This window comes from Chiloscyllium plagiosum, unplaced genomic scaffold (genome assembly GCF_037043375.1).
Source record: "Chiloscyllium plagiosum isolate Xiang-an unplaced genomic scaffold, Cpla_swu_hap1 HiC_scaffold_20, whole genome shotgun sequence".
Lineage (NCBI taxonomy): Eukaryota > Metazoa > Chordata > Chondrichthyes > Orectolobiformes > Hemiscylliidae > Chiloscyllium > Chiloscyllium plagiosum.
In genome coordinates, this window is record NW_028270158.1 from 44,260,986 (window position 1) to 44,287,636 (window position 26,651).

Here is a 26,651-nt window from a genome sequence, read left to right on the forward strand (position 1 = left end):
AAACCTATGTCCTCTAGTTCTGGACTCCCCGACCCCAGGGAAAAGACTTTGTCTATTTATCCTATCCATGCCCCTCATAATTTTGTAAATCTCTATACGGTCACCCCTCAGCCTCCGACGCTCCAGGGAAAACAGCCCCAGCCTGTTCAGCCCCTCCCTGTAACTTAGATCCTCCAACCCTGGCAACATCCTTGTAAATCTTCTCTGAACTCTTTCAAGTTTCACAACATCTTTCCGATAGGAAGGAGACCAGAATTGCACGCAATATCCCAACAGTGGCCTAACCAATGTCCTGTCCAGCCGCAACATGACTTCCCAACTCCTGTACTCAATACTCTGACCAAATAAAGGAAAGCATACCAAACGCCACCTTCACTATCCTATGTACCTGCGACTCCACTTTCAAGGAGCTATGAGCCTGCACTCCAAGGTCTCTTTGTTCAGCAACACTCCCAAGGACCTTACCATTAAGTGTATAAGTCCTGCTAAGATTTGCTTTCCCAAAATGCAGCACCTCGCATTTATCTGAATTAAACTTCATCTGCCATTTCTCAGCCCATTGGCCCATCTGGTTCAGATCCTGTTGTAATCTGAGGTAACCCTCTTCGCTGTCCACTACACTTCCAATTTTGGTGTCATCTGCAAACTTACTAACTGTACCTCTTATGCTTGCATCCAAATCATTTATGTAAATGACAAAAAGTAGAGGGCCCAGCACTGATCATTGTGGCACTCCACTGGTTACAGGCCTCCAGTCTTAAAAACAACTCTCCACCACCACCTTCTGTCTTCTACCTTTGAGCCAGTTCTGTATCCAAATGGCTAGTTCTCCCTGTATTCCATGAGATCTAACCTTGCTAATCAGTCTCCCATGGGGAACCTTGTCGAACGCCTTACTGAAGTCCATATAGATCATATCTACTGCTCTGCCCTCATCAATCTTTGTTACTTCTTCAAAAAACTCAATCAAGTTTGTGAGACATGATTTCCCACGCACAAAGCCATGTTGACTATCCCGAATCAGTCCTTGCCTTTCCAAATCCTGCATGGTCTGCCTCTAATCTTTGGACAATGGCCCTAGACCTAGCCTCCTCAACCAGCAGGAATACCTTCTCCCAATTTACTCTATTTCAACATCTCTCAAATTTCAATTTAAACATCCCTAAAATCTAAATGCTCTGGAACCTTAACCTTGATCTAATGCAGCCTTTTGGGTTAATCCATGGAGTTCATTCTGTTATCTGTTTGTCGTTTTGTGCTGGCTCTCTGGCATGGTAGCTATATAAAAATCTCTCTGTCTCTCATTTACCTAGATTGCATTTATCACCATCGACTTTGGGGATATTAAAAACCAGTTAATGCAGATGCCCGGAGGGAACCGTTCTCTCTTTGAGACCAGCTGGAAGAAATGTTTACCGTTTATCAGTTCCTTTCAGTGTTTGGAGCTGGTGATTGAGACGTTGAGACTGACTTCAGGCATCTACCTACAGCCGGAGATGGTTCAGAACCTGCCCAAAGATCTTCATGAAGAGACATTTAAAAATATGTAAGCTATAACTTATCCTTTCACAGCGTGCTTTCTAACCTACAGTAATATTCCCTGGGTGTATTCTAGAAGTTTGGTTTTCTCATTGCCTTGAGCAGCTTGGTGATCCTTTGTCTGAGAGGTTGTCAATGACCTGGTGCTGCTGGACAGTGAGGACCACAGAGAGGAGCCTCAGTTTGTCCACCCCCTGTCCTTTCCAGCAACATTCACTGGGCCACTTAAGGAAGCTTGAAACTATTGGAGACTGTTTCTCACTGGTCAATGTTTATCCATCAACCTGTCTCACAAAAACAAGAATCTGATTATTGTCACCTCTTGCTGTTTGTGGGAACTTGCTGTGAACAATTTGGCTGCCACGTTTCCCACATCACAATACTTTTTATTTTGCTCAAAAACTGCATGAATCCATGTAAGATTCTGTAAATCCCTTTTGTAGATTAGAATCAATCTGAACGTTGGATCACAGTCTCACACAGGGCACCTCACACCTTCAATGCATTATCTGGGCCAACATGGCACCTACTCTTAAAGTTCACTTGAGAATGTAACTTTAAGAAAGTTCTGGAAGTTACATTTGAAAGAACTGAAACCAACAGATCCATTCTAAATGATGAGAGACTTGATAAACAATCCGGGTCTCTTTCAATATATAATTTCAGTTACATCACACTGTAAACTTTTGCTATAAATTCTGTGTCCTACGATCTTATGTTTCACTTGATGAAGGAGCAGTGATCCGAAAGCTAGTGCTTCCAAGTAAACCTGTTGGACTATAACACGGTGTTTTGTGATTTTTATCATTGAGATACAAGACTTTCTCTTTCTTCATTGTCATGCACTGACCTGTAGCTTATTCCCATTGGTATTTTTCAAGAGTGAGAATGTAATTAGAAGCTACATCTTTATCATTATGCCAGTGGGAGGCGGATGAAATGCTTTACTCCTCTAGTCAGCCTGATTGTAAGTTAGAGTTGTCAGCCATGGTTCAGTGAGTCAGAATGGTGTAGGTTCCAGCACCCACTGGAGGATGGACTATATAACCCAGGTAACAACAAGGTCTGCAGATTCTGGAGATCAGAGTTGAGAGTGTGTTGCTAGAAAAACACAGCAGGTCAGGCAGCATCCAAGGAGCAGGAAAATTGACATTTCAGGCCGGAACCCTTCTTTAGGAATGAGGCTGGGAGCCTTTGGGGTGGAGAGATAAATGGGAGGGGAGTGGGGCTGGGGAGAAGGTACCTGGGAGTGGAGGTGGGGGTAAAGGTGATAGGTCGGAGAGGAGGGTGGAGTGAATAGGTGGGAAGGAAGATTGACAGGTGGGACAGGTCATGAGGACAGTGCTGAGCTGGAAGGTTGGAACTGGGGTAAGGTTGGGGAAAGGGAAATGAGGAAACTGGTGAAGTCCACATTGATGCCCTGGGGTTGAAGATAAAGCATTCTTCCTCCAGGCGTCGGGTGGTGAGGGAGTGGCAATGGAGGAGGCCCAGGACCTGCATGTCCTCGGCAGAGTGGGAGGGAGAGTTGAAATGTTTAGCCACGGGGCGGTGGAGTTGATTGGTGCGGGTGTCCCGGAGATGTTCTCTGAAACTATCTGTAAGAAGGTGTCCGGTCTCCCCAATGTAGAGGAGACCACATCGGAAGCAACGGATACAATAAATGATGTGTGGAAGTGCAGGTGAAACTTTGATGGATGTGGAAGTCTCATTTGGGACTTTGGACGGAGGTGAGGGAGGAGGTGTGGGTGCAGGTTTTGCAATTCCTGCGGTGGGGAGAGTGGCTTGTTTGGGGGGCGTGGACCTGACCAGGTAGTTGTGGAGGGAACGGCCTTTGCGGAAAGCGGAAAACGGATAGGGGTGGGGAGGGAAATATATCTGTGGTGGTGGGGTCCATTTATAGGTGACGGAAATGTTGGTGGATGATGCAATTTGTGTGGAGGTTGGTGGGGTGGAAGGTGAGGACAAGGAGGGTCTGTCCTTGTTGAGGTTGGATGGGTGGGGTTCAAGGGCGGAGGTGCGGGACGTGGATGAGATGCGTTGGAGGGCATCTTCGACCACGTGGGAGAGGAAATTTTGGTCTTTATAGAAGGAGGCCATCTGGTGTGTTCTGTGGTGGAACTGGTCCTCCTGGGAGCAGATGCGGCCGAATCGGAGGAATTGGGAATACGGGATGGCATTTTTGCAGGAGGTAGAATGGGTGGAAGTGTAATAGTCCAGGTAGCTGTGGGAGTCGGTGGGTTTGTAAAAAAAAAAAAAATGTCAGTGTTGAGTCGGTCCTCATAGATGGAGCAGAGGGAGGTGTCAGACATGGTCCAAGTGAATTCAAGGTCGGGGTGGAATGTGTTGGTGAAGTTGATGAACTGTTCAATCTCCTCACAGGAGGACAAAGTGGCACTGATGCAGTCATCAGTGTAGCAGAGGAAGAGGTTGGGAGTGGTGCCGATGACACTACGGAAGATGGACTGTTCTATGTAGCCGACAAAGAGACAGGCGTAGCCGGGGCCCATTCAGGTGCCCATGGCTACCCCTTTTGTCTAGAGGAGGTGGGAGGATTGGAAGAAGAAATTGTTGAGGGTGAGGACCAGTTCAGCCAAACAAATGAGGGTGTCAGTGGAAGGGTACTGGTGGGGACGTCGGGAGAGGAAGAAATGGAGGGCTTGGAGGCCCTGGTCATGGCGGAGGGAGGTGTAGAGGCAGTGGATGTGCATGGTGAATATGAGGTGTTGGGGGCCGGTGAAACGGAGGTCTTGGAGGAGGTGGACGGTGTGTGTGGTGTCCCGAACATATGTGGGGAGTTCCTGGACTAGGGAGGTTAGGACAGTATCGAAGTAGGTGGAGATGAGTTTGGTGGGGCAGGAGCAGGCTGAGACGATAGGTCGGCTGGAGTAGTCACGCTTGTGGATCTTGGATAGGAGAAAGATTTGGGTGGTGCAGGCCTCCTGAACTATGAGATTGGAAGCTGTGAGTGGGAAATCCCCTGAGATGATGAAGTTGTGTGTGGTCTGGGAGATGATGGTTTGGTGATGGGAGTGAGGTCATGATCGAGGGGGCGGTAGAGGAGGTGTCTTTGAGTTGGCGTCTGGCTTCAGCGGTGTAGAGGTCAGTGTGCCAAACTACCACTGCACCCCCTTTGTCCGCTGGTTTGGTGGTGAGGTTGGGGTTGGAGTGGAGGGCTGCATGTTGTGAGGGCAAGAGGTTGGAGTGTGGAGTGGGGGAGGCGGTTGGACAGGTTGAGGTGGTTGATGTCATGGCGGCAGTTTGAAATGAAGAGGTCAAGGGTGGGTAGCAGGCCAGCACGGGGTGTCCAGGTGGATGGGGTATGTTGGAGGTGGGAGAAGGGGTCCTCGGTGGGTGGGCAGGTGTCTTGGTTGTAAAAGGAGGCGTGGAGGTGGAGGTGGCAGAAGAAACGTTCAAGGTTGCAGCGTGTGATGAACTCATTAATCTGGGACCGTAGAGGGATAAAGGTGAGGCATTTACTGAGGACTAAACATTTGTCCTCAGTGAGGGGGAGGTATGGGGGAATGGTGTGGCCAGTCTTTGTGTAGTCCTGTTGCTGTTGTACCAGCTTCTGAATTGACAATGTTCCTTGTTAACCGAATGTGTGAACTCAACTGACCAATCGAAAGTCCAACCTGAGCAAGTCTCTCTTGCTGTGAATGGATGTTTAATGTCTACAAAGCTCCATTTATTGACTTTTGTAGTTTCATCTGGTGATAAATCTTGCCTTCCATGATGCATTTTGATTCCCAGTTGATAAAAAGAAGAATTACTTTGGTTCTTTCAGAACAACAGTTTTTAAGGAGCTCTATAACAAAATGGCTGCTCGCACACAAAGAGCGATATATGAATGGATGAGGCAAACACTGCAACGATCCTATAAGCCACCTGGTAGGTTGACCTGAACTGGGATGGATTGGCCCTTTCAAGAAAGGGATGGACATTTCACAATTGATGAATCTTTGTTCACTTTCCCCAAAACAGGGCTGAGTGGGTCAGGATCGTGGATCACTGCTGAGAACCTGTGGTTTTTGGGTCAATATATTGTCCACCTGCCTCTTGAGGAGATCCAGAAGATCAACCTAAATGAGGTGAGAAATAGGGGATCAGAATGGAGTTTGACTCTCTTCCAAATTAGTCAAAATCAGTCAGGATAGCATTTGTGAGGGGCTTGTTCTTATTCCATGATCGCTTCTATCCTTTGAATATGTCTGAAAGAGGCCAATGATTTGTTTGTTGAATAAAAATGAACAGCATCACACATTGTCATTGTTCCAATGATTCTATTTCCACGCCTTTCTTCACAGCTGAGTCAACATGTGAAGATCAATAAAGAAGGTCCATTCAACCCTGCTCACACTTTCACTTAAATTAAAGAGGTTTACATTATGGAGTAAAAATGGTTATTGAACTGGAGGCTAGAATTGGAAAGAGTGTTGTGATTTTGAAAGGTTATAGGGATACAGGATGTTACAGTGGTGGAGGAGATTAAGGTGGGCTTACTAATGTTGAATGACCCTCTTTAAGGGTAGACTGGAGTAACTGTGAAATACCCATTCTAATGTACTGGGGGTGGTGATATGTGTGTGTGTTTTCTTTAAACTCAGATTCGACTTTTCATTAATTATGACAATGCGACAAAGCAGCTGGATTCAGTGTATGACATTACACCTGCGACTGCCAAAGCTTTCCAAGAAAGGATTGATGCCAGTGGCTTTGACTTGATCAACACTTCCACAGTGTACAGGTAAACAGCAGCTCCTTCTCCACACTCTGCCCTCCAACTCATTGCTCAGACCAGCCCCTCCACACTCTGATGTGACGTCCTGCTTCCCTTCTCTCATACACGAAAGCATGTCTCAGCAGTTGGGTATGTGACTTGATTTGGTCTCTCTCTCTCTCTCTCTCTCTCACTTTCTGAACTTTCCCAGACTTGGTCTTCTGGTCTGTTTCTTCGACAACGTCCAGGAGCTGGACGCAGGGGAGGCTCGCAGCTTACTGCACCAGATGATAAAGTGCAACCGTCTCAAGGGGTTCCAAGTTGCTGTGAGGAAGGTAGGACATTCCTAGGGAACACATGTTTCCTGCTTGGTGTGGGGGGGGGGTTACACAAAATATTTGTTTCTGCTTGTGTACGAGACAAAAACCTAGGGCTTTAAATATCACAGTAACCAAGAAATCCAAAAAGAAATTCAGTAGAAGCTTCTTTACCCGAGAGTGATGAAAATGTGCAACTCACTACCACAAAGAATAATGGTGGTGTGCAACATAGAAAAGTTTAAGGGGAAATTAGATAAAGATTTGAGGGAATACCTGACAATGCTGGACTGATTATGCAGATGTCAGAGCAACTCTAATAGGCCTCAGAATCCTCCTCAATCCTGAGAGTGGGGAAGGAGCAACCATTGTTCTGTCCCAGGCTACCATAACTGCAGCCAGCCTCTGCTGGAGAGCATACAGCTGGTGACAATTAGAATCCTTTGTGATGAATACCTTGGCCAAGTAGCCCATTGACACTGACACAGATGTACCAGGGCATTGCTCATTTCATTAAGCAGGAGGACACCAAGTGGCGACATTTCCAGAGGATAAAGGGGCAATATTGTCTTGCACATGTCCAGATTTAAACAACAACCACAGAGTTAGGTTTTAAGGAGCATATTTGTATTTGGAATTCCCTTCCTCAAAAGGTAATGGATACAGAATATTTAAATATTTTAAGGCAGAGTTGGATAGATTGTTGATCATCAAGGGGATAAAAGGTTATTGAGGAAATGCAGGATTGTAGGGTTGAGGTTAAAATCAGAGCAGCCAGTATCTTACTGAAAGATGGAGCAGGCTTGAAGGGCCAAATGGCCTACTCTTCCTCTTAGTCCAAATTTATGAAGGAGTGAGAGAGAGGAGGAAAGGTTTGGGGTGGGAATTCGAGTTTAAAGTTAAAGCCTCCTGTGGTGGCATGAATACAAGTAAAAGGCCAGGATTATAGGAGTGAAGGGGCTTCCAGGGTTGGTTCTGGGGATTACAGATAGTGGAAGGGCTGAGGCCTTGAAGGAATTTGAAAATACAGACGAAACATTGCCAGATTTTGAGTTACAATGTGCCAGTGAGCGGTTGAAACATCCTTTTCGTTCGTAATTAACCCTCCAGTAAGCTTTGCCACTTTGGCAGCACCTTTAATGAGTCCAAATTGGACTTTGCAATGGCAGAAACTTAACTCTTTACATTTCTTCCTTTTTCTTAGTTGAAATCCCAGCTCCTGGAATTAGTCCTAAAAAATCAAACCCTGAATGAATCGTTGGACTCCATCTCTGATGCAATTGCTGGGCTGTCCTTCACACAGCTTGAATCACTGTCCGCAGAAGCTGTGCGGAACGCCATTTCTGTCCTAAGGACGGTGACCGGGTGGACAAAGAGCCAGATGATCATCCTCATCGACAAATTTATTGGTGACAGTAAGGTGAATAGTGGCCCAATTGGAGAACTTGTACAGGCCTGTATCTTAAAGAGGAAACCTTTGCATTTTGAGAAAATACAGAGAGTGGCTGATGGAATTTGATTCCATCGATGTATGGGGCAGTAACTGGAGGACGCTGAGCTGAATTTTACCAGAAATTGACCAAGTGTCAATTTTGGAGACTTCCTGAGAGTGGTTCTCTTCACAAGGCTGTAGCATTAACCTGACCACTGGGAGACGAGAGGGTATGATCTGGCACAAATGACGTCAGTCACAGCCTTGATAGATTTGTAGGTGAGGATTGAGTGATCCCACATGGAGCCCAGGGTATCCTTGCACTGCATAAAAAAAATTGCTCAGCTGTCACCTTCATGACGACCCAGATAGGATGGCCACTCACTCTGTCCTGTCTCAGGTCCTGCACCAGCAGCTGGCCTAGTTCTGTGACATGACTGGGAATATGAGAGTTCTCAAGGATAAGGTCATCATGTCACTGCCAGGATTCGGAGTGATTATGTTCTATACTGTGTCGACCTCCAAGGTCCATCCATGGGAACCAGTGCATTGGCACATGTGGAGAACCTGCCAACGGCTGCATGGCCACACAGCTTAGAGGTCATGGGAGACCCTCAGGCCATGACAACGTTGCACCCCTCTGACCCAGAGGGACCAGAACTCGTGACTACCCCCCCCACTTCCCCTTGGCACATCCTGAGGGGATCTTCCGCTGTGAAGGTCTTCATGTGGAGGCTGTTCACTATCAGCTGGAGGTCATTGCTGGACTTGGGTTTGCAGTTCCTCCTCCATTTCATTACATCACACTAGCAGGGATAATACCCTCTGCTCTGGCTGGACCCATTGGTCATGCTTCCAGTGTAGGGAATATCAGAAAAAAGATCTGATCCTCAGTAATGTGGGCAGTCAACATTCACCTCTCACAAAGATAACAGCATAGCATTCTCCTGCACCCAGCAGAACATTGGAGGACTCTAACATGGAGCGCCCCCTACTTGGAACTTTGACGTAGCAATCATCTTCTGATAAATCAACACAAGTCATGTCACAAAGACATAGCGAGAGATTCGATGTGTTGTATGATTCTCCTCCCAGTCCCATATCATCCCAGAAAGGCCACCATTATAGCGAAGAGCAGGTTGGCAAATACATAGAGCTCAAGTTGGGAGAGAAATCGGTTCCATTGCTCACGTATGAGCTAGCCTATGCATTACCTTTCTCCTGTGTGGCCCTTGTGGTCAGCTGGGATTACTTTTGCTTCACAGTGATGACTATCTTCAGTCTGTAATGGCCAATAACATGTTAATATGTACAATTCACATGCATGAAGTTATAATTACAGATGACTTCAACCTACACTGATTAATGCAGCCGCCCCTTGAAGGGCTGAATGTCTCCGACAAGTACAGCCCCCTCCTCAGATAGGTAAAGACCACTCAGCCTAGTTATGGTTGCAGCTATTCTCTATTTGGCCTCGATATTTATGATTCACATGAGTGCTGAAGGCAATGCAAGCCACATGTGGCACAGTTAATAGCACGATCAACTTTGTAATCAAGGACCTCCCCCAGCCCTAAACCTTCATGTCCTTTTTTGGTTCTGGACTGATCTTTGTGCAGTTCTCTAGCTATCTTATTCCAAATCCCCTGCCTGTTTGAGCTGCACCAGCAAGCCCACTCTCCTTGGATGTTTGTGATGCTGACCCTGTGACCAGCCGAAGCTGATGTTTGCAAATTGCTCGTGAATGTAGCTCTTGTCTTGCCATTAGTAAACAGGACTTTTTGGTCTTGAGATTACGAAGTTACTTACACGTGATTTTGCCAGCTCTCTCACTAACGCCCACATCATCTAGTACCTGGGGAAGATTCAGCCCACCGCTTACAAACAATTGGCGACTGTCTTACACAGCGAGTTATTTCTGGAATGTGGAACCTGATTCAGCACCAACTTTCAAAAGAGAAATTATAAGAAATAAAAAAATTCTGTCAGGTTATAAGGGATTAACAGGGGAATGCGACAATTGGATAGATATTTCAAAAGCACTAGCAGAGGCTTGATGGACTGAATGGTCTCCATGTACGTTGTATTACTTTATGGTGACATTTAGTAGTCAATGGGAAGGGCACTTTTTCAGCATGTCTTTGTTTTATTCCCTCCACTTTGCAGCAGTTGTCGGTGTTTAACATTAGCCAGTTGGGCGAGCTCATGTTGGGAGTCAGCGCAGGCTTGTTGTACAACATGAGCGCTGAGGGACTGGCTCAGGCTGTAAGAGGCCCACTGTCTGAACATGCAGCACAGCTTTCCGCAGTCCAACGCATGGCAGTGGTCACTAAGGTAATCTGTAATCTTTAATCTCACAGTTGCCCTGCTGGTCATAGAGTTATATAACATGGAAACAGACCCTTCAGTCCAACTCATCCATACCAACCAGACATCCCAATCTGATCTAGTCCCATTTGCCAGCATTTGGCCCATATCCCCCTAAACCCTTCCTATTCATATACCCATCCAGCTGCCTTTAAAATGTTGTAACTGTCCCAGCCTCCACCACCACCTCTGGCAGTTCATTCCATACTCGCACCACACTCTGCGCGAAAAACCTATCCCTCAGGTCCTTTTTAAATCTTTTCCCTCACCATAACCCTATACCTTCTAGTTTTGGACTCCCTCACCCTGGGAAAAAGACCGTGGCTATTTACCCTATCCATGCCCCTCATGATTTTGTAAACCTCTATAAGATGATCCTTCAGCCTCTGACGCTCCAGGAAAAAAGCCCCAGCCTATTCAGCGTCTCCCTAAAGCTCAAACAATCCAGTTCTGGCAACATCCTTGTATATCTATTCTGTATCCTTTTAAGTTTAACATCTTTCCTATAGAAGTGCAACCAGAATTGAGCACAGTATTCCAAAAATGGCCTCACCAATGTCCTGTATAGCTGCAACATGACATCCCAATTCCTATACTCAATGTTAGACCAATGAAGGCAAGCATGTCTAATACCTTCTTTACCACCTTATCGACTTGCGAACTCACTTTCAAGGAACTATGTACCTGCACCCCTAGGTCTTTTCGTTTGGCAACACTCCATAGAGCGCTACCATTAACTTGTATAAGTCCTGCCCTAGTTTGCCTTAGCAAAATGAGTCACTTCACTATATTCTTAATGAAACTGCATCTGCCACTTCTTGGCCCATTGGCCCATCTGATCAAGGTCCTGTTGTACTCTGAGGTAATCTTCCCTGTCCTCTACCCCACTATTTTGGTGTCATTTGCAAACTTACTAACCATACTTCCTACATTTAAATCCAAATCATTATATAAATGATGAAAAGTAGTGGATCCAACACCGATCCTTGTGGCACACCTCTGGTCACAGGAGTCCAGTCCAAAAAACAACCTCAATCACCACAATCTGTCTCCTACCTTCAAGCCAATTTTATATCCAATTGACTAGCTTCCCCTGGATCCCATGTGATCAAACCCCACTAACCAATCTACTCTTGCTTGTTTTCAGTTTTTCTTGTCTCGATCCTGAGCGTTTATTCTGATTTACAGATGGTCGAAACCAGTGATATCTCTTCTGTGTTGGACCTGTTGAATGGGTCCTTCTTAAAAGAGTTGTCTCTCTCCAGCCTGCTTAAAGTAAAAGACTACAATATTACTCGGCTTGACCACAAGGAGCTGAGGAGAAGTCAGGTTTGTTTTCCACATTAACCTGTGGCTTAAACAGCATCTTAATATTGTGTAACTGAGGTATGAATTTATAAAGAGAACATGATAAAGAACAGTTTTTTTTTCCAGAACTTTCAGCATTCACAAGTGGGATTGGGCCTGTAATACCCCAGTTCCTATTTCAGCTTTACTTTGTTGTGTTTTCTGGACTTCCACAGTTCTGTTTGGCTACGGATGGTTTCCCTGTGTGAGACTACCCTTCTGCATTGTCTAAAAGACAAGTTTTATGACGTCAAGCATATGAATTAGGAACAGGTGTAGCCATTCAAGCCCTTGGGTCTGCTCCGCCATTTAACAAGATCAAGACCAATCTGATTGTGACCTCACATCAATGTGCCTCCTCACCCCCAATAACCTTTCACCCCCTTGCTTAACAAGAATCTATTGATTCACACTGTAAAAACATTCAGAGGTTCTGCTTCCACTATATTTTTGGGAAGACAGTTCCAAAGACACTGAGTGAAAGAAATGCCACTTCTCCATTTTAATCTGGCAACACAGTTTTTTTTTAACTAATAGTGACCGTATTTCTAGATTCTCTTAAAAGAGGAAACATCCCCTGTAAATATCCCTCATGATCTTATATGTTTCAATCAAGTCACCTCTTACTCTTAGTCCCAGTGGATACCATTCCGAGCTTGTCCACCCTTTTTTTTGGAAGATGACCCCCTCCATTCCAGGTATTAGTCTGGTTAATCTTCTCTGAACTGTCTCTAGTGCATAAAATCCTTCCTTTAAATAAGGTGACCGCTAATTTGCATTGTACTTCAGATACGGTCTCACTAGTGCTCCATATAACCGAGGCATAACCTCCCTACTTTTATATTCAATCATCCTCATGACAAATGATAACATTCTATTTGCTTTCCTAATTACTTGCTGCACCTGCATACTAACCTTTTGCAATTTATGCATGGAAATACCCAGGTCCCTCTGCGTTACTGAGAACTGTAATCTCGCAACATTTTAGATAATGTGCTTCTGTTTTATTCTTCCTGTAAAAATGAATAATTTCACATTTTCAAATATTCATTAGGTAGGTCCCCTATTTCCTGCGGTTTCACACTTAGGTGGTGTTGCTGATCTTTATGGGACCCTATTCTCTCCTGAGTTACCTTTTTGTCTGTAATGTATGTGTAGAATCCCTGTGGACTCTCTTCAACCCTATTTGCCAAAGCCATACTTTGTCTCCTTTTTGCCTTCCTGATTTTTCTGTTAAGTATAATCCTACTGCCTTTATACACTTCTAGAGATTCACTCAATCTCTGCTGTCTATAACCAATAAATGCTTCCTTTGTATTCTTGACCAAAACTCCAATTTCTCTAGTCATCTAGCATTCCCTTCACCTACCAGCCTTTCCTTTCACCCTAACAGGAACATACTGTCTCTGGACTGTCTAAATCTCATTTTTGAAGGCTTCCCATTTTCTACCTGTCCCTTTACCTGCAAACATCTGCTTCCAATAGCTCTTGCCTAATGCCATTAAAATTTTGCCGTCCTCTAATTTAGAACTTTAACTTTTAGCTCCTGTCTATTCTTTTCCATCACCATTTTAAAATGAACAGAATTATGGTCACTGGCCCCAAAGTGCTCCCTCTCTGACACCTCAATCACTTGCCCTGCCTTATTTCCCAACAATAGATCAATTTTTTAACCTTCTCTCATAGGTACATCCACATACTGAATCAGAAAATTTTCTTGTACACATTTAACAAATTCCTTTCCATCCAAGCCCTTAACACTATGACAGTCCCAGTCTATGTCTCAAAAGTTGAAATCCCCTACCATAACCACCCTAGTATTCTTACAGATAATTGAGATCTCCTTACAAATTTGTTTCTCAATTTCCCTCTGACTATTAGGGGGTCTATAATACAATCCCAGTAAGGTGATCATCCTTTTCTTATTTCACAGTTCCATCAAAATAACTTCCCTGGACATATTTCCAGGAATATCCTCCCCAAATAAAGCCATAAATGGTGTCCCTAATTAAAAACATCACTCCCCCTCCTCTCTTGCCCCCCCCCCTTTCTATCCTTCCTACAGCATCTGGACCCTGGAACATTAATGTGTCAGTCCTGTCCATCCCCGATCCACATCTTTGTAAGTACTTTGATATCCCAGTCCCATGTTCCTAACCATGTCCTGAGTTCATCTGCTTTAGCCATTAGGCCTCTTGCATTGAAATAAATGCAGTTTAATTGATCGGTCTTAACTCATTCTCTACTTTGCTCCTACCTGCTCTGACTGTTTAACTCACCTTTGTTCTCAACTGTACCAGTCTCAATTTGATCTCTTTCCTCACTATCTCCCAGGTCCCCAACCCCACCTTACTGGTTTAAATCCTCCTGAGCAGCTCTAGCAAATCTGCCCACCAGTATAGTATATCCCTTCCAATTCAGTCATCTAAGTAACTTATATAAATTGTAAACCTGTTGAGGTCCCAACACTAAACCCTGTAGCACAACACTCATAACATCTTAACAACTAGGGAAAAAAAACTCCATTATGCCCATTCTCTGCTTCCTATTCACTAACCAATCTTCTCCATGCTACTCCCTGCACAATGAGCTTTTATTGCCTGCAATAATCTTTGATGTGGCACCTTGTCAAATGCCTTTATCCACAGCACGTTATCTCCTCAGAGAATTTCAACAGATCTGTCACAAAAAGTAATTGACTGTGCTTAATTATTTTGAACTGATCCAAGGTCTTGCTGTAACTTTAATAATAGTCCTAACATTTGCCTTATATTGGATCTTGAGCTAACTGGCCTACGGTTTCCTGCTTTCTGTCTCCCTCCCTTTTTGAATAAATGAATTACATTCACTCTCTTCCAATCTAATGGAACCGTTCACATATCCAGGGAGTGCTGGAAAATAAAAAACCAACACATTAATTATCACATGAGCCACTTCTTTTAAGACTCTAGGATGAAGTGCTTCAGGGCCTGATAATTGTCAGCCTGAGCTGGGGAGGCAATGGCCTAGTGTTGTTATTGCTAAACTATTAATCCAGAAGCTCACCTAATGTTCTGAGGACCTGGGTTCAAATCCCATCATTGTAGATGGTAGAATTGAATTCAGTAAAGAATCTGGAATTAAGAGTCTAATGATGATCATGAAGCCATTATCAATTTTTGGATAAAGCTATCTGGTTCACTCATATCCTTTAACGGAGGAAATCTGTCACACTTACCTCGTTTGGCCTACATGCCACTCCAGTAATGCGATTGATTCTTAACTGTCTTCTGAGCAAGTACAGATTGGTAATAAAGAGGCACCCACATCCTGTGAGTGAATGAAAACAAAACTCCAACAATTTAGTCAATACCACTTGCTTGGTGTTTGTGGTTTTTCTCAGTTCTTCCCTCCCTCCCTTCCTGATTTACTGCAGTTTCTGTTATGTTACCTTGTTTCTGAAAGAGCTACTGACTTTGTTGGGTTGGCCTGGAGTCACCAGGAATGAATCTCTTGGGACACTGTACTGAGTATAGCCCCAGAACAGCCAGAAAGCTAAGTTTTTAAAAAAAGGTCTCCGTTTCCCCTCACTATGATGACTTTTTTGCTGGTTATGGAAGCATCTGAGATTGGGTGGATGGGAAATGATTGCTCATTTGATCAGGTCAGGAAGAGTCTGCCTGCTTCCAATTGGAAAGTGAGACACTGTGAAAACCCATCTGATGACCAGTGGTGGGCATGAACATAGATGGGATTGGGGTGGTGATGGTGAAACTGCCAGGCATATGTCCAATCAGAGTTGATGACAACCCAACTGCTAGACAGGAGGAGGACCCTGGGCAATCTAGTGGGTTGACAAATTTTGCTGCTGAGCTTGGGAGGAGTATGTTGTTTCCAAGTTCCACCCCCCCCCCAACCAGTTATCAGCAGTTTGCTCACTGATCCTTCTTATTGTTTGCAGGCTTTGTATCTTTACAATGTAGTGTCTGATGGGAAGCCTGGCAGTGAAATAATCAGGTAATTAAGCATTTACAAAAAAAACTATATTGCCAATTATCGCTGGGAACCCCAGGCCTAGCTAGAGAACTCTACGCAGATAAGGAACAAAATTAAATAGTTCTGGATTAGTATGTATCAGTATTGTAACAAATTGCTTTCTCCTATGTGGGTGCTTCCCTCTTCCCCTCCCTCTCTCCCGCTTGAGCTGTATGTGGGGTTTGTTTTAACTTGTGCATGTTAAATGCTAAGATCAAAATCCAGCTTTTCTCCACTGCGGAGAACTCCCCATTTTTTTGAGATAATTGTTACTGTGTCCTGAATGTCCAGCTAGTTTCAAATGCCATATTAAAACGATGGCACATCTAACAGAGCAGCACTCCCACAGTGCTGCCCTCCCTGGTTACTCGTTTTATTTGCTATTTACCGGTTCTTGCTGTGTACAGTGCGGATTGCTGGTCTCTATTACAATTATACAAACACTGTTTGTTCATTCATGTGGCTGTGCAGTGTCGAGGCTGTGATACAAATGTTGCTTCCAGCTCCTGTTTCACCTAATTATGCTATTTCCTGTTTTCTCAGTGTTGGAGAGTTAGCGAAAGGTTTAACCTGTGAACAAATCCAATCCTTGGACAACACAACATTTCTCCCAGTTGCTGAAGTCTTGAAAAGTAATCTAGACCTTCTGTCATCTCATCAGGTAACCAACGTGATACATCTGAACTTGCATTTATATAGCATCTTTCACTGTGGTTAATAGGTGAGAAGAAGATGGTGATAGAAAAGAAAGGATTGTGCGTAAGAGCGTTTCTAGATATAAAAAAGAAAAATAGCACCTTTTACAACCTCAGGATGACCCAAAGATGTTTCCACTCAATGAGGCACTTGTTGAAACATAGCCAATGTTGAGATGTAGGAAATATGACAGCTGCTTTGTACACAGGAAGATCTCAAAATAATTGAGGGATAAATGTTGACTAAGATATCAGGGAAAAAAAGCTTGCCTGCTCTTGTGAAGTATTGAAGTACTGTAGAAACAATTTGTGCCCACCCTACAGAGCTTAACAGGGACCTCAGTTTAACACCTTAACTGAAAGATGATATCTCAAATAATATTGTAAGTCCTCAATACTGACTCTCCTAAAGTGCAGTGCTCCCTGGCTGCTGACCCTCTTGTCAGTGCAACACCTCCTCTGTAATGCACCTCCAACACTGCGTTTTGAATCTGTCCACCTGGCGATCCATTTAATGCAAACATTCTTGCTAATAGCTTCAATGTTTCACTTGAAAGTGCTTTGATTATAACACCATGAATCTGCTCAACAAACTAACTTCATATCCTGATGTTGTGACCAAATTTGTTTCTTAACTCATACCACACAAAGAAAAATAGATCAGCCTGTTAATATTTTACATTTTATACGATGTTGCTGTGCTGTTGTATTTTTCTTGCAGAATGGTGTCTACTTCATCATTATTCTATTGCTTGTGAACTGACCTAAGACCTTTAGAAAAAGGAGCAGATAGTTTGGCCCCTTGAGCCATTCAGTTTGATCATGGCTGATCCGGCATTCCTTGTGTCCATTTTCCTAATTTTCCCCATAACCCTTGATTTCCCTACTGATCAAGAATCTCTCTATTTCAGCCTGAAACATACACAAGGATTCTGCCCCCACAGCTGTCTGAAATGATGAGTTCCAAAGACCCTCAGTCCTCTGACAGAAGAATTTCCTCTTCATCTCAGTCTTAAGTGTCCTGATGGGAATGTTCTTGCACACTGAAGGGGCATTAATGTTGGAGGTTGACATGACCTGTGTTATGCAACCCAATGCATTTGCTTACAGTGCCACTGGATGAACTTAAAGAGATCCATTACTGCAACATTGAATGGTACAACGCAGGACTGGGCTGTTCAGCTGGTTTTAGATTGTCTTTGCTAAGACCAGTGATGAAAGAGACTAATTGGCTCAAATCTGATGAACTAAGTAATCAGCACATGGTTTAGATACATATTACAATATTGCTTGCTCTGAAGTTATAGAATTGAAAACAGGAGGCCATTCAGCCCCTCATGTTTATCCCATTAGTTGCTGCTAATGTTCCCCTTTTCAAGTATACATCCAATTCCCTTGGCACCATTTTGACAAAGGGTGTGGGGTTATCCCTACTTTCCTGACCAATACTTATCCCCCATTCAACACCAATAAAAAATCTATCTGGTTATTATTACTTTCTTGATTGTGTGACCTGGTTGTATGAAAATTATGTTTCCTCCATTACAATTGTGGCTACACTTCAAAAATTCATCATTGACTGTAAATTGGGGCACCCCTTGGTTGTAAAAGGCTATATCATTTCAAGTATATGTTTTTAGAATATTCTATTCTTAAAAACTATCAGGTGACACTTTACTGTTAAATGTTATAGTGAAGCTGGAAGACCTAAGGTACAGTAGTCAATGAACCTCCGATGGTGAAATCCTTATGAGATAGTTTCTAATGTTGGGATGGGATTCCCATGTCACCCCACTGTCTTCTACCTTTGCCCAAAGTGGAATTAAAGACAAGTGAATATTCTACTTGGATGTGTTGTGTAAGTGATTTAGAAGTTTTCTTAATCTAAATTTTCTTCATCAATATGTAGATATACGAGTAGAGAAGTCGCAAAACTTGATCTTCTCTTAGGAAATAAGGCAGCACAAGTTACGAAGTGTTAGTGGGAAAGTAGTTTGGGACCAGTGATCATAGCCTGGTGCTGTCTGGAAACTTGGTAGCAATGTGGGGCTTGGTTGGAAGACCACTATTCTGAACTTGTATTTTTGCAATGCTGGACTTTTTATTTCTTTATTTCTAAGATCATGTAACTAAAGAAGCTATACCTAGGTACCTTTGGACCTAAATTGGCACTGTAGGTGGTAACATATGAACTTTTCACTATATTCATTTAAGTACGTGACAATAAAGCTAATTCAATTCATTTCATAATTCTATTAGTTTTAAAATGGTTATGGAAAAGGAAAGGCCTTGCATGACAGTTAAAGTTCTTAATTGGAGTAAGGTATGAGATGGTATGAGACAGGAACTTTCAAATGTTGATTGGAGTAAATTGTTCACAGGTATACTAGCATGACTGGAAAGTGGGAGGCTTTCAGAATTAAAATAATGAGAATTCAGAGGAATTATGTTTCTGTTAGAGTGAAGGGTAAGGCTGGTAAGATTAAGGAATAATGAATGAATGAAGATATTGAGGCTCTGGTCAAAAATAAAAAGGAGACATGCATTAGGTATCGACAACTGGAACCAAGTGAATCTCTTGAAGACAATAAGGAGTGTTGTGGCAGTCTTAAGAGGGAAATCAGGGGGGCTAAAATGGGATAGGAGATAGTCTTGGCAGATAAGCTTAAGGGTAATTCATAGAGATTCTAGAAGTACTTTAAGAGTAAAAGAGCAACTAGGAAGAGAATAGGACCCCTTAAAGATCAATGAGGTTAACTTTGTGTTGAACCTCAGGAGATGGGATAGATACTAAATGAAGATTTTATGTCAGTTTTTACTGTGAAGAAAGAAATGGAAGCTAGGGGACTCGTGGAAATAAATATTGATGTCTTGGAAACAGTCCACAATACAGAAGAGGAGGTGATGGAGGTCTTTAAAAAAACATAAAGGTGTATAAATCTCAAGTGTATCCCAGGATATTGTGGTAAGTTAGAGAAGAAATTGCAAGGCCCTTAGCAGAGACATTTGTACCATTTATAGCCATGGATTAGGTGTCAAAGGACTGGACGGTGGCTAATGCTGTGCCCTGATTTAAATAAGGCCATAAGGAGAAGCCTGGAAACTATAGACTGGTGAATCTGACATCACTGTTGGGTAAGTTGTTGGAGCGGTTTCTGACAGGTAGGATTTACATGTATTTGGAGAGGGAAGGATTGATTAGGCATAGTTAGCCTATGATTGAGTCTTTTGAAGAAGTAGCAAAAAAGATTGATGAGGGCAGAGTAGGAGATGTTGTCCACATGAACTTTAGTAAAGCCTTTGACAAGCTTCTACATGGTAGACAGATTAGTAAAGTTAGATCACATGGGATTCAGGGTGAGCTTGCCAATTGGATACACAATTGGCTTGACGATAGGAGACAGGTTGGTGGTAGAGGGTTGTTTTCCGGACTGAAGGCCTGTGCCCAGTGATGTTCCACATGGACTGGTGCTGGGTTCACTTTTGTTTGTCGTTTACATAAATGATTTAAATGAGAATTTAGGAGGCATGGTTAGTAAGTTTGCGGATGACACCAAAATTGGTGGTATGGGTTATCTAAGATTACAAAGGGATCTAGTTCAATCGGGCCAGTGAACTGAGGAGTGGCAGATGGAGTTTAATTTGCATAAATACAAGTTGTTGCATTTTGGTAAAGGGAATAAGGGCAGGCCTTACACAGTTAGGGTCCTGGGGTGTGTTGTCAAACAGAGAGACTCAGGCTCAGGTACTTATTTCCTTGAAAGTTGCATCACAGGTAGACAGGCTGGTTAAGACCCTTGTCTTCATTGATCAGTCCTTTGAATATAGGAGTTGGGATATCATGTTGAGGTTGTACAAGACGTTGGTGAGGCCACCTTTGGAGTGCTGTGTACAGTCCTGGTCGCCCTGCTATGGGAAGGTTATTATTAAATTGGAGAGGATTCACAAAAGATTTACCAAAATGTTGCTGGGAATAAAGGGTTTTAGTTATAACAAGAGGCTGGATAGGCTGAGACGTTTTTTAACTGGAGTGGAGGAGGTTGAGAGGTGACCTTATCTGTGGGCCTCATGATTCTATAAGGTGAGCGAAGATCTTCTCCTGAGGGTTGAGGGTTGAAATTTGAAATTAGTGGGCATTTTTTTTTAAGGTAGGAGGAGATTGATTTAAAATGGACACTGGGGCAACTTTTTCACACAGAGAATGGTTCATATGTGGAATAAACTGCCAGATGAAGTGGTAGATGCAGGTACAGTTACAACATCTCAAAGACTTTTGGATAGGTATATGAATAAGTGTTTAGAGGGATATGGCCAAACCCAGGCAAGTGGGACTAGTTTAGTTTGGAAACTTGGTCGGCATGGACAAGGTGGACCAAAGGGTCTGTTTTCAAGCTGAATGACTCTATAAGTGGTTGCAGTTATATACAGCAAGTTAAATTCTAGGATGCACTCCCTGAGAGTGTGGCAAATTCTGTTGAGGCTTTCAAAATGAATTTGGATTAGCATTGGTAAGAAGGCATTTGCCATGAGATAGAGTTGGGGAATGGAACATCAGAGCTGCTCTTGTACACATCTTGCACAGACAAGATGGGCCAAATGCCTTCCAAGCTGTAGCCATTCTGTGATCCTGATGAGCTACTTGTGTCAAACTGAGTTATATTTGTGGAGCCGTGCATCAACCTTGGTGAATTTGCACACACTGTCGGTTACATCACTACTTTTCATGTTTGTGGAACATGCTGTCACAGGATCTCTGCTCTCTAAATGTTCTTACTGCTGTTTCAGTTGAACTGCCTGGCATGGAAGTACCAACAAGAAGCACCCACGTTAATGCCCCCGCTTCTTCTTGCAACCCTGCCGTAAGTATTCTCTGAATGCCAAGCGCTAAGCCATTAGAGAATATGAGAAGGAGAAGAGCAAAGCTTGAGTTTTATTTTCTTTCTGTTGTGTCCAGCCATGTTGTTCTGGAAGATGCAGCTCAATCTGTTTGCAGACTGTTGTTGTTCAGCCTGGGCAGGGCTGAGCTCCAGTTAATCATTCCCGACTCCACAAAGAGGAATGAAGTGATCAGAAGAGCATTTCAGTGTCTGGTAAGGAGCTATACAGCAAGAGTTCGGGTTAATGATCAGCCCAGTTACGTCAAGGCTATAACACGGGTTGGGAATATGAACCATTGAAAATGCTGAGTCATGTTCCTGATTCAGGGCATTCTGCTTAACTCAATGGTCACCAGCTTTATTATCCAGCTGTGGGACAGTTATTTCATTACTGATCAGAGGCTGGGAATTCTGGAGGGAGTAATTCTGCACTTACCTGTTCAGTATCTACCAAGCACAATTCTGGAATGTGCTGGAATGTACTGGACTACTCCCACTTGTCCAGATGAGTGTAGTTCAATAACACCAGAAGCTCCATACCATTCACGACAAAGGACCTCATCTGCCTCTTTAAACATTCACTCCTTTCTCCATCAATGCACAGTAAGTAGCAGTGTGTACCATCTACTGGAGCAACACTTGAGACTCCTTCAACAGCACCTTCCAACTTCACTGCTCCTCAGAACCATAAAGGTAGCAGAACACCAGAGAATCACAGAAAAGTCATGGCACAGAGAAATGTCACTTGGCCCATTATGTCAGCTAACCAGCCAATCACAAGGTCCAGCACTTGGTCCGTTGCCCTGCAGGTTACAGCACTTGAAGTGTATATCCAGACAACTTTTAAATGTTAAAAAGTCACACAACACCACATTATAGCTCAACAGGTTGATTTGGAAACACTAGCTTTCAGAGTGCCACTCCTTCATTGGGTAGCTGTGGAGCAGAATCAGGTAGATCCACAGATGAAGAAGCAGTACTCTGAAAGACAGTGCTTCCAAATAAATCTGTGGAGTATAACCTGGTGTTATGTGGTTTTTAACTTTGTCCACCCCAGTCCAGCACCAGTACCTTTACATCATGCTTCTACTACCCTCTCAGGCAGTAGGTTCCAGATTCATACCACCCTCTGGGTGACAAAATTATTATTAGGACATAAAACATAGGAGCAGAAGTAGCTCACTCAGCCCATTAAGTCTATTCCACTATTTAATGAGGTCATGGCTGATGCTCAATTCTCTTATTGATTAAAAATCTGTCTGTCTTAGCCATGGGTATGCTTAACTTACAGGCTCAACAGCACTCTGCAGTAAAGAATTCCACAACCCTACGCAAGAAGAATTTCCTCCTCATCTCTTTAATAGACAACTCTTTACTTGGAGATTATGCTCTCTGGACCTAAACAAAGGGAAACATCATCTTCTACCCTGTTAAGCTTCCCAAGAATCTATCTTTTAAGAATTCAATAAGGTCTCCTTTCATTATTCTAAACTCTTCTAACCCTAACCTACTCAATCTCTCCTCATAGGAAAATCCCTCATGAGAAAAATCAACTTCGAGATCCTGTTCTCCATTCCTCATCTCCCCTCTAATCCTTTTACCCAATTTCTTCAAATCAAAGGCCAGTATCACTGACCTCTCTGCTAAGGTAAGTAGGCTATTTTGAGGCTGGTCACAACGTTGTGGATCTCAGTCAAATCTCCTCTGTTCCAAAGTCCAACCCAACCTATCCAATCCTCCTTCATTGCTGCAATTTTTCCTGTGCTGGCAACATCATTGTAAATCTCCTTTGTATTCTGTTCTGTACAGTTACATCCTTCCTGTAATGAAGTAACCAAAACCGCGCAATGTGTGCAAGTTGTAGGCTAACTAATGATTTCTAAAGTTCCAGCATACCTGGCTGTTTTATTCTATAACTCAGCTCATAATGTGTGGAAAGGTTTCAACATGCCCTCTTAATCACTTCCAGTCTGTCTTACTACCTTCAGGAATTTGTGAACATTCACTTTAAGATCCTTTACTTTGTCTACACCTCTCTATATTCTCATGTTGTGTTTTCTTTGTTTAGTTTACCTCATGCATCACCAGGATCGATTCCACTTACCACTTGTTTGCCCACCTGACTAGTCCATTAATACCTTCCTGCAATCTTTAGCTGCCAATCAATTGGACAAGTTTTAATCATCTACAGACTTCTTGTCCTTACAATTTATTAACATTTACCACAAAAAGCAGGGAACTGGATACTGAGCTCTACACTCGAAGCACCCTTTCAGCCACAAAAATGCACATCAACAGTTACTACTACTTCCTGCTACTGAAATTTCCATACCTATATTGCTACATTCCCTCATATGCCAACTGAAGATTGATTTAGTTGGGACAAAGATCAGAAGTAGAAATGGAAGGCTGAAAAATTGCAGAGGAGTCTGGCTTGACAGAGGAAACAACAGTTTGGAAATAAAGGAAAAGTTTGGTTGTGCTTTGATGCAGGGAGTGTAACATAAAGCAGATCAGCTGATGGCACAGTTACAAGCATGGCAATATGATGTCATAACTATGGGTTGATGTCCTGGAATTGAACTGAGTGTAGTTAAACAACATACAGGGCAGCGGTTCAAAATGGCAACTCACCACCACTTCACTGAAGAGCAATTACTGTCCCAGTAGCAACTCTCATGTCTGTGAATGAATTTAAAGAAAAAGCATTCCTGCATAGAGCCTGATTTGGAGATGCTGGTGTTGGGCTGGGGTGTACGAAGTTAAAAAATCACACAGGTTATAGTCCAACAGGTTTAATTGGAAGCACTAGGTTTCGGAGCACCGCTCCTTCATCAGGTGGTTGTTGACCTGATGAAGGAACACTGCTCTGAAAGCTAGTGCTTCCAATTAAACCTGTTGGACTTTGTATAGACCCTGATTTCTTAATCCAGACTACATATGTATCCTTCAAACCTTAAAAAAACAATCTACAGGAAACATTTTGCTTTAGAAGTAAAATGTACTTCTAAATTCTATATTCATATTCATCTATATTCATATCAAGTTAGCAGATGACAGGCTTGTATCTTATTGATTTGAGGAATTATTCTAACTTTTAATTGTAGATCACCTTTTCATTTTCAGAATGACACACTGCAGGATGAGTATGATGTGGATGTCTTGGGCGGAATGATTTGCAATTTGTCGCCACAAACCATCAAAACGAATATATCCCTCAAAGCACTGACTGAAGCATTCATGCAGTTCAGGTCTTGCAAGAACCTCAGCAATGACCAGAAAATAGAAATTCGAAATAAAATTAGAGAATATTATAGGTAAGGCAATGGGCCTTTGGACTATTGGAGAGACTTCTCAACAGCTCAGTGAAGGAATCCTGATGATGTTGGGTTTTGTATTTTGTATGATTCAGTGGGTAAATGGATGTATCAATGATACAACACAATCTTCCTCAACATAATGCAGCCAGGTTTGTCTGCTACTCTGTGCTGATTCAGATGATATAAGCTCATTTATAAGGGGAATGGTACAATTGTTCTCCATTCATCAAGGTCAGGAAATAGAAAGCACCACCTAAGGCTTTTCATTTTTGACTGCTTTCTATTGCCTTCCTTACCTGTTTCTCCATGTGTATGGACAGTTACTGAAGACATGCTTTGGCTCCTGTTCATTGTGATACAGCTGACCAATAGTAGACTTCTGGGCTCGTTGGCAAGATACCAGAAGAGTGGATGGTATCTGTGTCATGTCCATCTTGTAAGGAAGAAAGAAGAGAATGCTCTGGGGAATGAGAGGGAAGATCACTGAGATTTGCCTGTAGAAACACCATATCAATCCAAATACAATTAGATGTTACATTGGCACAGAACATAACAACCAAAGGCCATTTTAGCCCCTCCAGCCTGTTCTGCAATTCAGTGAGATCCTAGCTGATCTGTGACAAAATTATATGTCCTTTTGTTATCAAAAATGAATAAATCTAGCAAACTCTCACTTCCCTTGTCTTCAGTACCTAATCTTCTAATGATCTATGTTTTCAATTTAGCACTCCAACTGCCTGGCAACCCGAATTGATACAAGATTTGGGACCTTTAGTTACATTCTTGTCAAAGGAGGATCTGACCATTCTTGCTGAAAAGGTACCTAATCCTGCACCTCTTTGTTTGGGTCTTTTTGCAGCTATTGACCATCATCTGATCTGTCAGATTTGCCAGCTAGTACCATGGACAGAAAATTGCTTTTTCAGAATCGCTACTGGATCTCTTAATAGAAAAGTCAATAATTATGTGCAGCAGAGGAACATACAAGGGCCATGGTGGAGGAAACGTGGGGCTATGGGATTAGTTTTAGATTGCTCAAGCAAACGGCCAACATTGATATAATGGGTTGAATGGTTTCTTTCCACGCTGTCAGCTTTTGTAGTTCTTAATCATACTGGATGGTTACACGGTTTGAAATGTCTGATTAATTACCATGCAAAGGGCCATGGAAAAGCTTATTTCTTCAGTTCAGTTTAATTTAGTAAGTTTGCATGCTTTCATCAGATGATGTTCCCTTCTTCCTCAGTTTCCGGATGTATTGCTGCAGTTAGCTTTGGATGTCGAGGGGATGGCCATATTTCAGGACTTCCTGGCTGTGGTGTTCAGCACTCTCATAAGAGCAACTGAGAACGATAAACTCTCCAGTCTGACTCCAGGTGAATCTGTCTTATTTTCACAAAACTGAGTGGATCTCATCTCTCCCCGTCCATCTGTAACTAAAGTTGTTCCTTTTGAAAGAGCCTTATGTTTGAGTTTGGTTAATTTTAATCATGAGAGATGCCCCTGGACAGGCTCCAGGCGTACCCCAGTGGAACTGATCTATTCACTCCCCAGCAGCTTGACAAGATCCCACCTCATATTCATCTCCAGCAATTTCCTACAGAGAGATTACTGTTTAATTTTTCATGTTGCATTTACTGTAAGTTTTGTTCACATGGAAACATGACCAGGCAGAAACCTGACCTGGCCATTGACGCTGAGTGAAGCCATTCATTACCTGAGTTGATGTTGATTACAGCAGAGTTGAGATGAGTCAATTTCAAGCCAATTTCAATTGACTTCAGTTTCAGTGAGTGGTAGAAAGTACAATCAGGAGATCTACAACTCCACAGACCTGAATCCAGCACAAAAGGCATTTACATGTAAATTTCTGGCCTTTAAAGCAGAACTGACTGTGTGTAGTCCCTTGGACCTTGGGAAGTGCTCTCTGTCTCACCCAATCACCAGTCCCAGAGCTGGATTCTGGCATGTGACAATGATTGCATTTGATTTCTGATTCTTTTCAAGTGATTCTTTTCAGGAATTC

At 42.9% G+C, this 26,651-nt stretch overlaps 1 protein-coding gene across 4 annotated transcripts in view; it reads left to right on the forward strand.

The window, feature by feature from the left end:
• The window catches only part of LOC122560601 (otoancorin-like), a 64,269-nt gene that overhangs the window by 13,223 nt on the left and 24,395 nt on the right, over positions 1–26,651 (forward strand). For 2 of the 4 annotated variants that reach the window (XM_043711396.2, XM_087997897.1), the window contains exons 8-22: positions 1,314–1,546; positions 5,324–5,427; positions 5,521–5,627; positions 6,144–6,283; positions 6,468–6,591; positions 7,778–7,993; positions 10,172–10,339; positions 11,561–11,701; positions 15,660–15,715; positions 16,277–16,394; positions 21,214–21,287; positions 21,383–21,518; positions 24,432–24,622; positions 25,351–25,444; positions 25,872–26,001. In XM_043711396.2, coding sequence (XP_043567331.2) covers positions 1,314–1,546; positions 5,324–5,427; positions 5,521–5,627; positions 6,144–6,283; positions 6,468–6,591; positions 7,778–7,993; positions 10,172–10,339; positions 11,561–11,701; positions 15,660–15,715; positions 16,277–16,394; positions 21,214–21,287; positions 21,383–21,518; positions 24,432–24,622; positions 25,351–25,444; positions 25,872–26,001 — 2,032 coding nt within the window. The remainder of the gene's footprint in view (positions 1–1,313; positions 1,547–5,323; positions 5,428–5,520; positions 5,628–6,143; positions 6,284–6,467; positions 6,592–7,777; positions 7,994–10,171; positions 10,340–11,560; positions 11,702–15,659; positions 15,716–16,276; positions 16,395–21,213; positions 21,288–21,382; positions 21,519–24,431; positions 24,623–25,350; positions 25,445–25,871; positions 26,002–26,651) is intronic. The other 2 variants (XM_087997896.1, XM_087997898.1) reach the window with 2 other exon arrangements.